The 14557-nt window shown below is 43.4% G+C and overlaps 1 protein-coding gene across 1 annotated transcript in view; it reads right to left on the reverse strand.

Moving 5' to 3' along the window:
- Positions 1-14413, reverse strand: part of SYCP2L (synaptonemal complex protein 2 like) — a 117024-nt gene extending 102611 nt beyond the window's left edge. Inside the window, exons 1-8 of the mRNA XM_043593132.1 lie at positions 14223-14413; positions 11908-12075; positions 11423-11777; positions 9500-9568; positions 7524-7661; positions 6996-7115; positions 3948-4052; positions 2632-2656 (exon numbers count right to left, since the gene is read on the reverse strand). Coding sequence (XP_043449067.1) covers positions 2632-2656; positions 3948-4052; positions 6996-7115; positions 7524-7661; positions 9500-9568; positions 11423-11777; positions 11908-12075; positions 14223-14413 — 1171 coding nt within the window. The remainder of the gene's footprint in view (positions 1-2631; positions 2657-3947; positions 4053-6995; positions 7116-7523; positions 7662-9499; positions 9569-11422; positions 11778-11907; positions 12076-14222) is intronic.
- Between the last annotated feature and the right edge of the window lie 144 nt (positions 14414-14557).

Raw genomic sequence — 14557 nt, forward strand, 5'->3', positions numbered from 1 at the left:
GGATAAAGACATGGCATATATACAGTAGAATATTACTCAGCCATAAGAAAGAAGTCTTACCATTTGCAACAACATGGATGGATCTACAGAGCATAATGCTAAGCAAAATAAGTCAGAGAAAGACAAATACCGGATGACCTCACTCCTATGTGGAATTTAAGAAACAAACAAGGGGGGAAAAGACAAACCCAGATAATGAACTGGTAACTGTAGAGAACAAGCAGATGGATACCAGAGAGGAGGTGGGTGGGGAATGGGTGAAATAAGTGGAGTAGGGGCACACTTATGATGAACACTAAGTCATGTATAAAATTGTTGAATCACTATATTGTACTAATCTATTGAAACTAATATAACGCTGTATGTTAACTATACTGGAATTACTTAAAAAAAATTTTTTTTAACGTTTATTTATTATTGAAAGACAGAGTCAGAGCATGAGCAGGGGAGGGGCAGAGGGAGAGGGAGACACAGAATCCAAAGCAGACTCCAGGCTCTGAGCTGTCAGCACAGAGCCCGATGTGGGGCTCCAACTCACAAACTGCGAGATCATGACCTGAGCCAAAGTCAGATGCTCAACTGACTGAGCCACCCAGGCGCCCCTGGAATTACTTTTTTAATAAAAGGCAGAAAGAAACTGGAAATCAGAAAACATATTAGAAAAAATGAATTTGTAAATTTTCAGGCTAAAAAAAAAAGTCAATATATAGAAATTTGTTCCTACACACTAATAATGAACTAGAAGAAAACACAAATTGAGAAAACAATCCTATTTATAATTTCCATTTTTTAAATACCTAGGAATTAATTTAACTAAGGCGATAGACCTGTACTCTGAAAACTAAGACATAAATGAAAAAAACTGAAGACACAAATAAGTAGAAAGATATAACTGAAAAAATATTGTTAAAATGTTCATACTATGCAAAGTGATCTAAAACTTCAGTGCAATTCCTATCAAAATACCAGTGGTATTTTTCACAGAACTAGAAAAAAATAGTCTTAAAATTTGTATGGGACCAAAGAAAGACCCCAAACAGCCAAAGCAATCTTGAGAAAGAAGAACAAAGATGGAGGCATCATGCTTCCAGGTTTCAAACTATATCACAAAGCTACAGTAATCAAAGCTGTGTGGTACAAGCCCAAGAAACAGATACATAGAGCAATGGAACAGAAGAGAAAACGCAGGATAAACCCATGCTTATCTAGTCAATCTACACCCAAGGAGGCAAGAATATCCAATGTGGATGTTCCTGGGGATGTGGAGAGAAGGGAACCCTTGTGTACGATTGGTGAAAATGTAAATTGGAGAAACCAGTGTGGAAAACAGTATGAAGATTCCTCAAAAAAAAACCTAAAAATAGGAATACCGTATGGTCCAGTAATTTCACTACTAGGTCTTTACTCAAAAAAAAAAAAAAAAAAAAAAAAATTAGAACACTAATTTGAAAAGATACACGCACCTCTATGTTTATTTATAAGAGCCAAGATCAGGAAGCAACTTAAGTGTCCAACAGTAGATGAATGGATAAAAAGGGTATGATATACACTATGGAATATTACTCATCTAAAAAGGAGATCTTGCCATTTACAACAACATGGATGGATCTAGAGCATATTATGTTAAGTGAAATAAGTCAGAGAAAGACAAGTACTGTAGGATTTCACTTCTATGTGGAATCTAAAAAACAAACAAACAAATGAAGAAACAAACAAGCAAAAAGACTCTTAAGTACAAAGAATAAATGGGTGGTCGCCAGAAGGGAGGGGAGTTGGGAAGGTGAATTGGGGAGGCAGACAAAATAAAGGGGATTGAGAGTTACAAACTCCCAGTTACAAGTGACAGAGAGTCACAAGCACAGCTTTGTAAGAGTGCTGACAACGCTAATTCCATCTCTGGCCTCCATCTTGTCCACATCTACACCATGACCTCGCTCAAGGCTACGTGTTGCATGCCCTGAGGAGATTAACGTGCCCCGAGGAGATTAACGTGCCCCGTGACCTGACCGGAATGCAGGAAGTCTTTCTCTGACCTTCCCTGAAGTGGCGCACAGAAGACCCCACTTCAGATAACCACCCTGTGACCACACCACCATGCCCCTCACCCTATAGAAGCTGGGGATTAAGGTCCGGACTTGGCGGATAATAGCCACATAGCTCAGGGATCGTTTGTCCGCCCAGTCCCCCCTGGTAAGTTACTCTGATTAAAACTATGTAAACAGGATGGAGTGGTTTGCTTTGTTTTTTGGTCTTAGAGTACCTTCTCGGTCTGGAGGAGATCCTCAATAACATTACAATAATGGTGTAGGACGCCAGAGAGACTATACTCATCACAGAGAGCATCAAATAAGGTACGTGACTGTCAAATCACTATGTTGTACACCTGAAATTATGTCAGCTGTATTTCTACTAAAAATAGGAATTTAAAATATTTAAAACTAAATAAAAGGCAGAGACATACTTTACAACAAAATCTCTGCATTGCAATATGGCTACCATTAGATGGTCAATACATCCATGTACTTAAACCTATTGTACTTTTATAGGTCATTTAGGCAAATATTTATTTACTGTATGCCAGAATATTTTACTAATGAAAGATAGTCAATCAGTGGCAAATAATATACTTACCTTTACTACTACTTCTGGAAATAACCTAGTAAAAAAAGAAAAGGCTTATATTATGTTTCAGAAGCATTATCAACTATAACTTTAATCCATTAATGCTGATATTTCTCTAACAGGCGGGACTTGACTTTATTTTTTTTATTTTTATTTTTTTTTTTAATTTTTTTTTTCAACGTTTTATTTTATTTTTGGGACAGAGAGAGACAGAGCTTGAACGGGGGAGGGGCAGAGAGAGAGGGAGACACAGAATCGGAAACAGGCTCCAGGCTCTGAGCCATCAGCCCCGAGCCTGACACGGGGCTCGAACTCACGGACCGTGAGATCGTGACTTGGCTGAAGTCGGACACTTAACCGACTGCGCCACCCAGGCGCCCCTGGACTTGACTTTAAATCCAGTAGAAAAAAAGTTTAGGGGTGCCTGGATGGCTCAGTGGGTTAAGTGTCCGACTGTTGATTTCGGCTCCGTGATTATGATCTCACGGTTCACGAGCCCAAGCCCCGCATCAGGGTCTCCGCTGTCAGTGCAGAGCCTGCTTCAGATCCTCTGTCACCTCCCTCTCCCTCTGCCCCTCCCCCACTTGTGTGCTGGCACTCTCTCAAAATAAATAAACTTAAAAGTTTAGAGAAATCCGGGGTGCCTGGGTGGCTCAGTCAGTTAAATGTCTAACGATAGTTCAGGTCATGATCTCATGGTTCCTGAGTTCGAGCCCCACATCAGGCTCTGGGCCATGGAGCCTGCTTCGGATTCTGTGTGTGTGTCTCTCTCTCTTTCTGCCCCTCCCCTGTTCTCTCTCTCTTAGAAAATGAATAAAACATTAAAAAAAATTGTTTTAAAGTTTAGAGAAATCCTATTTGACCTTCAGGCACTATTAAAATCAGCATATCATCCTTAAACAGGTGAATAATGTATATATGAAAATAAATCATTTTTCTTCCATAGCATTGGTTACATAGTTTCTATTTCATATAATATTTTTTTTAATGTTTATTTTTGAGACAGAGAGAGGCAGAGCATGAACGGGGGAGGGTCAAAGAGAGGGAGACACAGAATCCGAAGCAGGCTCCAGGCTCTGAGCAGTCAGCACAGAGCCCGACACGGGGCTCAAACTCAAGGAGTGTGAGATTGTGACCTGAGCTGAGGTCGGATGCTTCACCAACTGAGCCACCCAGGTGCCCCAATTTCATATAATATTCTAAATACTAGATAGGAGTCTTGGTAAAACCCACATCTAAGAAAAGACAAGTTTTATAAATAACTTGAAGATTCCTGCAAATTACCAATGGTATCTGTTCAGTGACGAATCCACCCCCATCCTTACCAAGGCTGTGTCAAAGAAGTCTTCTATCACATTAATCAGGGATGGGTCAGACACTGGATCTGCCATGGTCAGAAATTCTATTGTTCTTTCAAACCAGGAAACCATGTACACAAGAGAAGAAACACAGTTTCAACCTTCTAAGACTCAAACTTCTAGGCTTTATTCAATACCGTCTCATAATTCCAGTAAGAACTAGAGCAAAATAGTTTAAGGCTTTTCTAGGACATTTTGATTCGACCTGGCTCTAAGACCTCCGTCTAGAACTCTCCAGAATGAAGACCTATTGTTACAGTGTGGCACTAAGAAGCTCTCAGATACCAGCAAGAGTTGGAGATTTGGCCAAGAGGGATGCCAGGAAGTCATAGACGGGGGGCTAGTGATTAAAGATTAAGAGATAAATGAGCCTCCCCACACAGGAGCAATTCTTGTCTTGAAAGCTGTAGAAAACGTACTATCAAAGGAGGCGCAGAATTCGGAACGTGCTAGAGAAGTACGTGAATACAGTAACTATGCCTCAAGCCTTTCTTTTGTCAAAAGCGTCCAGCCAATTGGAGATTTGTTTTTCTACAGGAACGTATATGCAAGTTCATATTAAGCGGCTAGGATTGGTAGGATTTAAGATACACTCCTACAACATTGATTCAAAAAAGTGAAGGCCATCTTTGGACCACTTTTATTTTTGCTTAGAAAAAAGAACAACAACAAAATCCTGTGGGCATAGTTTGAAATCTGCAACTGAACGTGGAGTAGGAGGAGTTTGTGATGAAAAACGCTTACAGGAGTGAGGCCTTGGAAACTTCGTCCACTTGGCAGCCAAGAACCCAAAGCACCCCCAGCTGGGGACCATGGACATAGCAATCAGGTCCCAACCTTGACCGCACATTAGGAAAACCTGGGAGGCTTTGAAACACCCTGATGCCTGGGGCCCCTCACAGACCCAGGAAATCAGACTTGCTGGTGGTGGGACACAGACAGTGCGCGTTAAAGCTTTCCAGGTGATTCTAACGTACAGCAAGGTTGGAGGGCCACTGCTGTGCTCCCAGCGATGCTCCTTTTATCTCACACCAAGCAAAGATTTGCATTAAACTGAATCATCCACCTGCTGGGGCAAACTTTTCTCTGATAGCCTGAAAAGTGTCCCTCTATACAATGAAATTCACCGCTAATGCCACATTTCCCCCTTCCTATATTCATAGGCAGAATTTTATGCTTTTAAGTGCATTTTTGTCACCACTCCACTTACCAACCCAAATCGTATCCCCCTCCCAAGCCCACAAAATACACTGAGTACAGGTAAAGAGATGTGAGGGAAAAGCCACAGTATTTGATTGAGACTTGCTACCAGAAGTCACTCTCTGGACCCATTATGTGCCATGATCATACATGGTCTAACAGATTCACCAGTTGCCCCCACAGTTGTGTGATTACCAGAAACACGAGACAAAATGGTTATTTACAGAGGTAATAGCTAGTATTCATTATGCACACGGTATAGAACAAGTTGCTTAATCCTCCTGGATCCTAGGGTACAGGACTAAACATGTTCCTTTCCATGGGAAATTCTTATTCTAGAGAAATAACTTCCCAGTATATTTTGTGCTGACCTGCAAACATAATTGGCTTTAGAAGTACAGAATCTAGTATCCCAGCCCCTTTGATCATACCAATGTATTTTCCTTGACCAACACCTACATGAAACAAAACATGCTTTAGAATGTGTCTAAGTTACGGCTCAGAAATTTCCATCACCAATTAGAAATTTCCATATTCCACTGGAATTCGGATTGCAAAAACTCCAGTGGAGACTTATTTGATTGGACTCTTTAAATCTTGGAAGGGTATTTTAAAATCTAAATAGGAAATTCAGGTTGGGATAGTTCTTAACTCATCCCCCTGCCTCCGCACCCCCCCCCCCAAAGAAAACCATCAGCCCGTGGTTCCAAGTTACCCGTGAGACATCCTGCTCCATTTCCTTTCAAGTTTTACCTCCTTTTCCCCATTTCCTGTTATCTGCACTGGTAAGTGTAGGAGGGAATTAGGTAGCACTACATGCAAAATGAAATATATACAATTTGCCTAAGCATAATCCTTAGATCTACCCCCGCCCTGTAAGCTCTTTTAAAGTCCCTGAGAGGAATTAAGGAAAGCCTGGTCTTTACTTGGTCTCCACCAAGAGATCTTTATTCCTTCCTACAGAGAGGAATTTACAGTAAAGAAAAAAACAAAAACAAAAACAAAAACAAAACAGAGCAATCTCCCTGAGCCAATCTGGCTTTAATAAACTTCAGGTACTAGAGTCCAGGGGGTGGGAGAAAAAAAAAAATCAAAGATTTTAGAGCCAGCCAGATCACCCTCTTGCCCCTCTACCTTCCCTTCCCTCCTCACCAACAAATGGAACATCTAACAGCTGCAGAATCTCATCTCATAAAAGGGAGAGGCACCAAGAGATTTCCTAGTCTGTGTTGCTTCCAGCAACATAATAATATAAAGGCACTCATAATAGTACCCTCTGGTTAACCCCTAAGAACCAGGATAAAATTTCACAACTGCAGGACTTAGAACGAACAAAAAAATGTGTTTGCTCTTTGTGTTTTCAGACTCAACTGAGATCTCTGAAGTTGGAAAAGTGGGCTATGGCGAGGGGAAGTATTTGATCCTTTATCCGGGTCCAATGTGGTTACTAATTCTATTAAAATACTTATAAAGCCTTTGGTGGGGGGTTGGGGGGGATGGAGAATAGCTTACTCCCTGCTCATCCTGTATTTCCAAGTTCAGTTCACCAATTTAAACATGTTATTACAGCAACTGGCTTGTCAAGGGGAATAGAGAGTATGACCGACTCATTCCTGCACACTCCCCAAGTGCCCTGCCCAGCACATACATCAGGAAACCTATGCAGAATTTTTGATGGATACAGGCAGTACGCACATCATTATCAATTTCGGCTCAAATTTGATTTCAAAGGAACAGAAAACACCAAACTAGATAACGGATTTCACACCCGTTTAAATTACCCAAAGCCACACAAGATCAAAACAGGACACTTATCTTTGGGATCAGTCCCTGCTGAATTAGCAAAGGCTCATCTTCTTTGACACCATCAATGCAGAATCGCTGAATACATTTCAGCAACAGCGAAACACACTGAAATTCCTTTTTATCCAGTTCCTGGGTATTAGACCACACAAAGATAAAGCCTTACAATGCAAGTTAAGGGAATAGATCCTAAGCGGCCTCATCACAAGGAGATTTTTAAATTTTACTTAAGTTATCTCGCCACCCAACGTGGGGCTAGAACTGACAACCCCTTTTCTGACTGAGCCAGGCAGGTGCCCCTCATCACAAGGAAATTTTATCTATTTTGTATCTACAGGAGATGACGGATGTTACATGCATTATAAAATGATTACCACAACAAGCCCAGTCATTGTACCATACAGCTTAGACTTACATAATGTGTGTCAATTATAGCTCAATGGGGCGGGGGGGGGGGGGGGGGGGGGGGGGGGGGGGGGGGGGGGGAAGCCTTACAAATAACTACACATTGTTGTTCCACCCACAAAACAACTTACTTGCCTTAGTTATTGACCTATGAAGATGGTAGAATACAAGATGATTGTATTTTTGAGGACTGTGGCTTGCTCCCTCTTGAAAATAGTCTTTTATTTTCTGAAATCCTTTACCATGGAAGGCATCAATAATAAGCGACTGAAGCTGGAAAGTTGATAGTTTGCAAATTATTCCCTCCCCCAAGAACATTTCATAGCAACATTTCTAGCATTATCAATAGTAATTCAGTGTGAAAATTAGAGGGCAAATATAGATCGTTATTTCCTGAACAGTAAATCATTGAGCCAATGGTTGAGTTTGCCGGTTTAAGATAGCAGTTTGCAAAATGTGGTTCCCGGACCACCAGCAGCATGGGCTTCACCTGGGGACTTACTAGTAATCAGAAACTCTAGGGTAGAAGCCTTCATGCATGCTAACTCTGAGAGCCACTGACTTAAGGAGAATTATACTTAAGTACAGGTATCTGCAGAAGAGACTTTATCCTCAGTCATGTTAGAAATTCTAAAACACTAAAAAATTCAAACCTATTAAAAGCAACCTAAATGATCAGAATACAAGAAAATGAACTCAACAATTACAGATGGAAGTCGACTAAGGATGCAAATTGTCATAATGAATGCAATTCTTCTTCTGCCTGAACATTAGGAAGATATACTTCTAAATACATATATTTGAAGAGACACTTCCTTAAATGTCTGTACTATAAAGATAGGATTTTTTCATTCAGTTCAGTCCAATCCTACATGCTAAATTACCAATATACAAGATCATTTTAATTTTTTTAAATGTCTACTTATTTTTGAGAGAGAGACAGAGTGTAAGCAGGGGAGGAGCAGAGAGAGAGAGGGAGACACAGAATCTGAAGCAGGCTCCAGGCTCTGAGCCATCAGCACAGAGCCCAACGCGGGGCTCGAACCCGCAAACTGTGAGATCGTGACCTGAGCCAAAGCCAGACGCTTAACCGACTGAGTCACCCAGGCGCCCCTACAATATTATTTTAATAAGGAAGCAGTTTAGTGCATACAGCCCCAAATTCCACTTATTCTCACTACTGGCAAATGGAAAGCTAGCATTTGAAATTAAACGTGCCAACAGCACATTTACAAGTGAACCTTTTTGTGCCAGCTGTGTTGAGTGTTCTGCAGATGTTCCCATTTAATCCTTACCACCACCCGGAGAGGACAGATTCCTTATCTGGGGGTAGCAGCAAGGCTGGGAGAGCTTAAGAACTTGCACGAGATCCCTCAGCTGAGATTTACAGATTCTCAGACTCAGAAACTTAGACTTCTGCCTGCTTAAAACTCCACCTGGCTTCTCTGTGCTCAGTATAAATCCAAACCCTTTGCCTTGGTCTCTAGGGCTCTGCATGATTTGGTCGATCAACTTTTCTCTTTTTTTAATCTGTCAACTTCTGCCTGACTTCCCTATTAAGTCCTAAAAAATAAAATTGTGCCTTGCCTCAGGGCCTTTGCACAAGAAGCTGGACCGCTCCCCCCCCCCCCCCACCACCACTTTCTACCTAGCTGGCTCCTTATCCTCTAATCTCATCTTTCCAGATCACCTTTTTTAGTCCTATCTTTCGGGACTTTATCTCAAGTAAGGCAAGTGCCTCTCTCCACATGATACTCTCTTTTCTTCCTACTCCTTCCCTTTGGTCGGTAACCTGTTTCTTTGGCTTTCTGCCAGGCTGTAAGCTCCCTGCGGACAGGAATTGTTTGTTTTGTTCAATACCGTCTACCTAGACTAGTACCTGGCCCAAGATAGATTAGACTAAGATGCTGGTAGGACAGTGGAAAGCATGGTGATAAACTGAATGTGGAAGATGAGGGAAGGAGAAGGAGCAAGGTTTCTCTGCCTCTTGACCTTGAGCTTGGCTTGAGCAACTGGAGAAACCGATTGCGGGGACAGCCCGGCAAACACCGAACTAGAAAGAGCACGCCTGCACACCCTCCCCCACCCGCGGAAAGAAGCTTGATCTTTACGTAGAAAGCATCCGGGGCAATTCTGCTCCCATCTTCTTCCTGAAGGGACTGCAAAGGATCGTCCTCTTCCTGTGTGCAATAAAAATATTGTTTAAAAAAATGTTTCAAAGAAATGCATTTTCAAGTTTCCATCAAATACTTTTATTTTTAAATGTTTTTATTTCTTTGGGGGGGGGGGGGGACGGGAGAGACAGAACATAAGTGGGGAAGAGGGAGAGGGAGACACAGAATCTGAAGCAGGCTCCAAGCTGTCAGCACAGAACCTGACCCAGGGGGCTTGAACTTGTGAACTAGGCGATACTGACCTGAGCCAAAGTCCCCTGCTGGCAGCTTAACTGAGTCACCCACCCACACACCCCTATAAGAGGCTCTTAAATACTGAGAATAGAGGGTTGTGGGAGGGGAGTGGGGGAATGGGGAAAATGGGTGATAGGCATTAAGGAGGGCACTTGTGAGGAGCACTGGGCATTGTATGTAAGTGATGAATCACTGGGTTCTACTCCTGAAACAACCCTACATTGTATGTTAACTTTAACTTAAAGGACTTTAGAAAATAAAAGAAACGAAGCTTCGTGTTGTCATCCTGAACAAAAACTTTGTTCCCCATGCCACTGATGATGGGTCTAAAGTAAATTACTACTTAAAAACAATCTCTCCAACCTTCCTTAGTACCGTCTATGACACCTACAGACTATCACAAGAAACAAAACAAACATCGTTGGAATAAGCAGTCACACAAAATAAGCAAATTGGAGTGACAACGATGAAACAGAAGGCTTCGGATTAATGAACTATTTGTAGAATGGGAGTTCGTAAATAGAGGTTTGGAAAGTGGGTTTCAAGCCCAATCAGGAGTTTAAGCTTTAGGTTTCTGACTTGCACGAATTTTAAGTCTTCCTCTAGGACTTTTACCGCAACTCCAAGGATCAAATATCAACCACCACCGCAAGAGAATTCACCAAACATAGAGGATTGTTACACTTCTCTTCAAGGGCAATCCCGGTCTACCACCTTGGTTTTCACCCAACGTTGTGCTACATTACGTAACAGCATCTCCTCTGCTCACCGCATCCCAACAATTAATTAAAAGTACAATACACCAAAAAAATCCTTTAATGTCTTCTAAAGAGGTTTTGTAATTATTTTAAATTTTTTAATGTTTTCTTTTGAGAAACAGAGCGCGAGGAGGGGAGGGGCAGAGAGAGACAGACAGACTAGACAGAATCTGAAGCAGGCTCCAGGCTCTGAGCTGTCAGCACAGAGCCCGACCTGGGGCTGGAACTCACGAACCGTGAGAGAGATTATGATCCGAGCAGAAGTCCAACGCTTAACGGACTGAGCCCCAGGCGCCCTTAAAGAGGTTTTGTTTTTTGTTTTTTTTAAAGTATAGCTTGGGCGCGCAGTCCTACTTCGATATGGACTTGACCAAACTCCTTGAAGGTCAGCATACTTTGCAATATTATCGTCATTATTTATAGATATGAAAAACTGGGTAAATTCAAAGTCCCAAATCCAGACTTGTTTATTTTTTTCCACCAGCAGCGTATTCGGTGAAACGAACGTTGAGAGGTAGGAACGCTGGAGGGACCAATCCACCCCCAAGTCCGGGGCCGCGGGCGTCTTAGGGACCTTTATCTACAGTTCAGGTAGCCTGAAGTCCCAGCGCTTGGGACCATAAGTCTGGGGCCCACATGGGTGAAGGTCACTGCATGGTCTACGCAGCAAGAGGGGAAATGGGCTGGGAAAACATCCAGGGCAAATTGAGAAGAGCCATCTCATTGCCTTCCAAACATTAATCCTCTAGTCTCCCCTTCACTGGGCAAGGGACCAGAGGTTTCTATCCTGCCCGGCCGCCTCACTGAAAGCTCCCAATAAACTGCCCAGCAAACCTAAGGAGGTTGAAACGCTCAAGCCAGCCCGCACCCCCAGGCTATCTCCCCGGCGTCCAGCTCGTTTCCCGGCGGCGTCCGGGGTGTTAGCCGGTGCCGCGTCTCTGGGCGACCACGCCAGCCTCTGCAACCCCAGCCCGACGGAGCGTGCGCCCTTGCGCCCGCCAGGAACCGCGGAGAGGGCGCGGGGACCACAGGGGGCCCGGGCCCGCCCAGGGTCACTCACCGCCAGCATACCGAGGCTCCCGGCCCGTGGCGCGCCTCGCCGCTGGGCCGCCTTCAGCCCCCTCCTGCGGTTCTTCAACCCGAAGCCAGGGCGGGCTGGGCAGCGCTGCGGTGAGGACCCGCGCAGCCCCGCCGCGTTTGGATTCCAATCCTCGCCGGGAACGCTAATCAAAGAACCCGCACCTGAAATTCACTAACATCGTTACTTGCGAGTAACTAGCAATCGTCGTCAGGTGCGCACGCACACCTTAAAGCGGTTGTTCGGACGATGTGAACAATTCTTTACATCTTTACATAAAGAATGTGTACGCATTCTTTATTGGCGAAATTCTAAACTGCTGGATTTCCCCTTTGCGGGAAGGGGTTTCCTCTCCACCTTCAGCGGCTGGTTGGGCTGTCTTTGGTCCATTGATATTGATACGGACTAAAGGTGGCCTTTCCCCACTGGAAGCTGATTTGCGCCTGCAAGGGTGACAATTTCCTGATATCACAAAAGAAGGTGTTGTGCCTTTTTGAACACGACGGTGTAGTCGGTCAAAAACCAAACGAAACAAAACCAAAAAAGGCAAACAAATGTTTTCATCCAGTCTGCTTGTTTTCTATCTACTTGCTTTAAGGCGACAAGAGTGTGTACCAACGGCCAGGTTTCAGCCACTAGGTAGCCTAGCCTGTTTGCGCGAACACCCTGGCAAAAGGAAGTTGGACTGGCGTTTTCTTAAAAAAAAAACAAAAAACAAAAAACAAACGAACAAACGACCCCTCAGATCCAAACGTTCCTCGTGTAAAAATCTATTTGTGTTTTAATTACAAGCTACGAATATTTCGTGCCACGACATTTACAGAAGATACTTTTTTGCATCCAAGCAAGACCTGATAGCACCCGAATCTGTGTCAAAGCCCAGTCTGTCTTTGCGGTGCTTTCAAAGTGATACTTATTTCAGAGATCTTGATAGCTGTTCCCTGACAAACAGGATGTAAATATAGTTACACTAATTTACCGATTTTAATCTAAGCCTAGCAAATGCAAAGCCTTCTTCCTTTGCTTTTGAATTAGTGGGCTTTTACTCTACCAAAATTGTAATCAAGGAAGAGCCAGCTGTGACAATAAAGTGTTCTGAACCAATAAAAATACAAATGCAGTAAAAAAAATTCAAGGATGGTAACGAACAATAACCAAAATACAGTTTAAGTGCATTTTATTTTAGAGAATAAAATAAGAATATGATAAACAACATAATAAAATTAGTTTTCTTAACATTAGGCAAAATCTTGATAATCAATCATTTACAGAATTTGAGGGGGGGGGAATATTCATCCTTCCAAACTACATGGTTGTTGTGGAATTTTCAGGAGAAATGTGAGACAATACAATAGACAACACCACTAATTATTTATTTTTATATTTTCACTTTGACTAACTTCTTTTGCTAACCTATTTTATTTACAGAGACATAATTTTAGAGCAACTTGAGATATATGCTTTACTTTTGCTCAAACTATGATGGAGACTCTATGACATTTCTTTGGACACCAGAATCCATTTAGAAAAAAAGTATGTGATTTGTTGATTTGGCTTTAACGTTAAAAATCATATTTGTTTGTATTTTTAAAGGGTAAAGACTCTCCAGGAACATTCTAAGATTAGAGGGACAAGAACAATTCTAAAAAATGTTTACAGTAAGACCTGGAATTAACTTCTATGTAGTCTCAGAGGTGATTTTAAATTAGTTTGGTTTTTTTAAAGGTTTATTTATTTTTGAGAGAGAGAGAGAGAGCATGAGCTGGGGAGGGTCAGAGAGAGAAGGGGGACACAGAATTCGAAGCAGGCTCCAGGCTCTGACCCATCAGCACAGAGCCCCACGCGGGGCTCGAAACCACGAGCTGTGAGATCATGACCTGAGCCGAACGAAGTCAGACGCTTAACCGACTGAGCCACCCAGGAGCCCCTAAGTTAGTCTTGAAGCTGTGTTTAAATATTTTAAAGTATACATATCTTAACCTATCACAACTAACGGACTATTTGTAAAAGAAAAGTATGAATAACCTTAACGTTTGGAAGACAAACGACATAAAACGCAACTGAATGCCAAGAGTGGTCAGACTTTTGGCAGTAGGTTAATATGATGAAAACCTGAGGACGAAATCCCTGGGGGAAGAGTGGACACGCTCTTGGTTTCCTCCCCGATCCTCGTGGCGACTACCTGAGAGTGATGTTAATCGGAAAGAGAACTTGAGAGGCGGGGAGAGACTGCGGGATGGACGAGTGAGTCACTTTCTTCTGCGTGGACTCTTGCCTCTGCTTGTGGGAGAGAATCCAGCTTGGAACTAGAGAAAGAAGAAAGTTCGTGAAACTGCCCAAAGCTGGCATTTTCCGTCACGGGCGTTGTCCGCGGTCAGAGGCTGGTGGCCCCGAAAAGCATCTCACCACGGAATTGAGTTTCCAAACAAACCTGACTGTGCCCTTGACCGGGAGGTAAGAAGACCGCGAGCGTGCAGTTATCTGGCGCAGGTTGTGAGCTTAGCGCGCATCGGCTTTGTTCTGTCTTTGGCCAGAGGAAGACACTGGTCCGGCAAGAGGTGGTGGCCTGCGCGCTCCCGGCGCGTCCCACGCAGCATCAGTGAGCGCGCCCCGAGCGCGCAGGGCGATGCCTGGGTCTAGGACGCTCGGGCCTCGGGGTTCCGACGGATATAGGTCGGAGAATCCCCCTCTAACAGTGATTGGCCTTCGGGGACGGCCCTTCTCTGGATGGGGCTGGGAACCGAAGTGTGCCGCCTGCAGAAAACGGCTCCGAGAGTACATTCCGGAGACCGTCTTCTCTCGCCGCCCAGCGTGGCCAAAGAGCGAAGTCAGTCATTTCAATCGATTTCTTTTGTTGGGCGCCTCCAGGTACCGGAATCACCCTACGGAGGCGGAAGAACAGATGAAGACGACTTGTCTCGGTCC

The sequence above is a fragment of the Prionailurus bengalensis genome, chromosome B2 (genome assembly GCF_016509475.1).
Source record: "Prionailurus bengalensis isolate Pbe53 chromosome B2, Fcat_Pben_1.1_paternal_pri, whole genome shotgun sequence".
Taxonomy (NCBI): domain Eukaryota; kingdom Metazoa; phylum Chordata; class Mammalia; order Carnivora; family Felidae; genus Prionailurus; species Prionailurus bengalensis.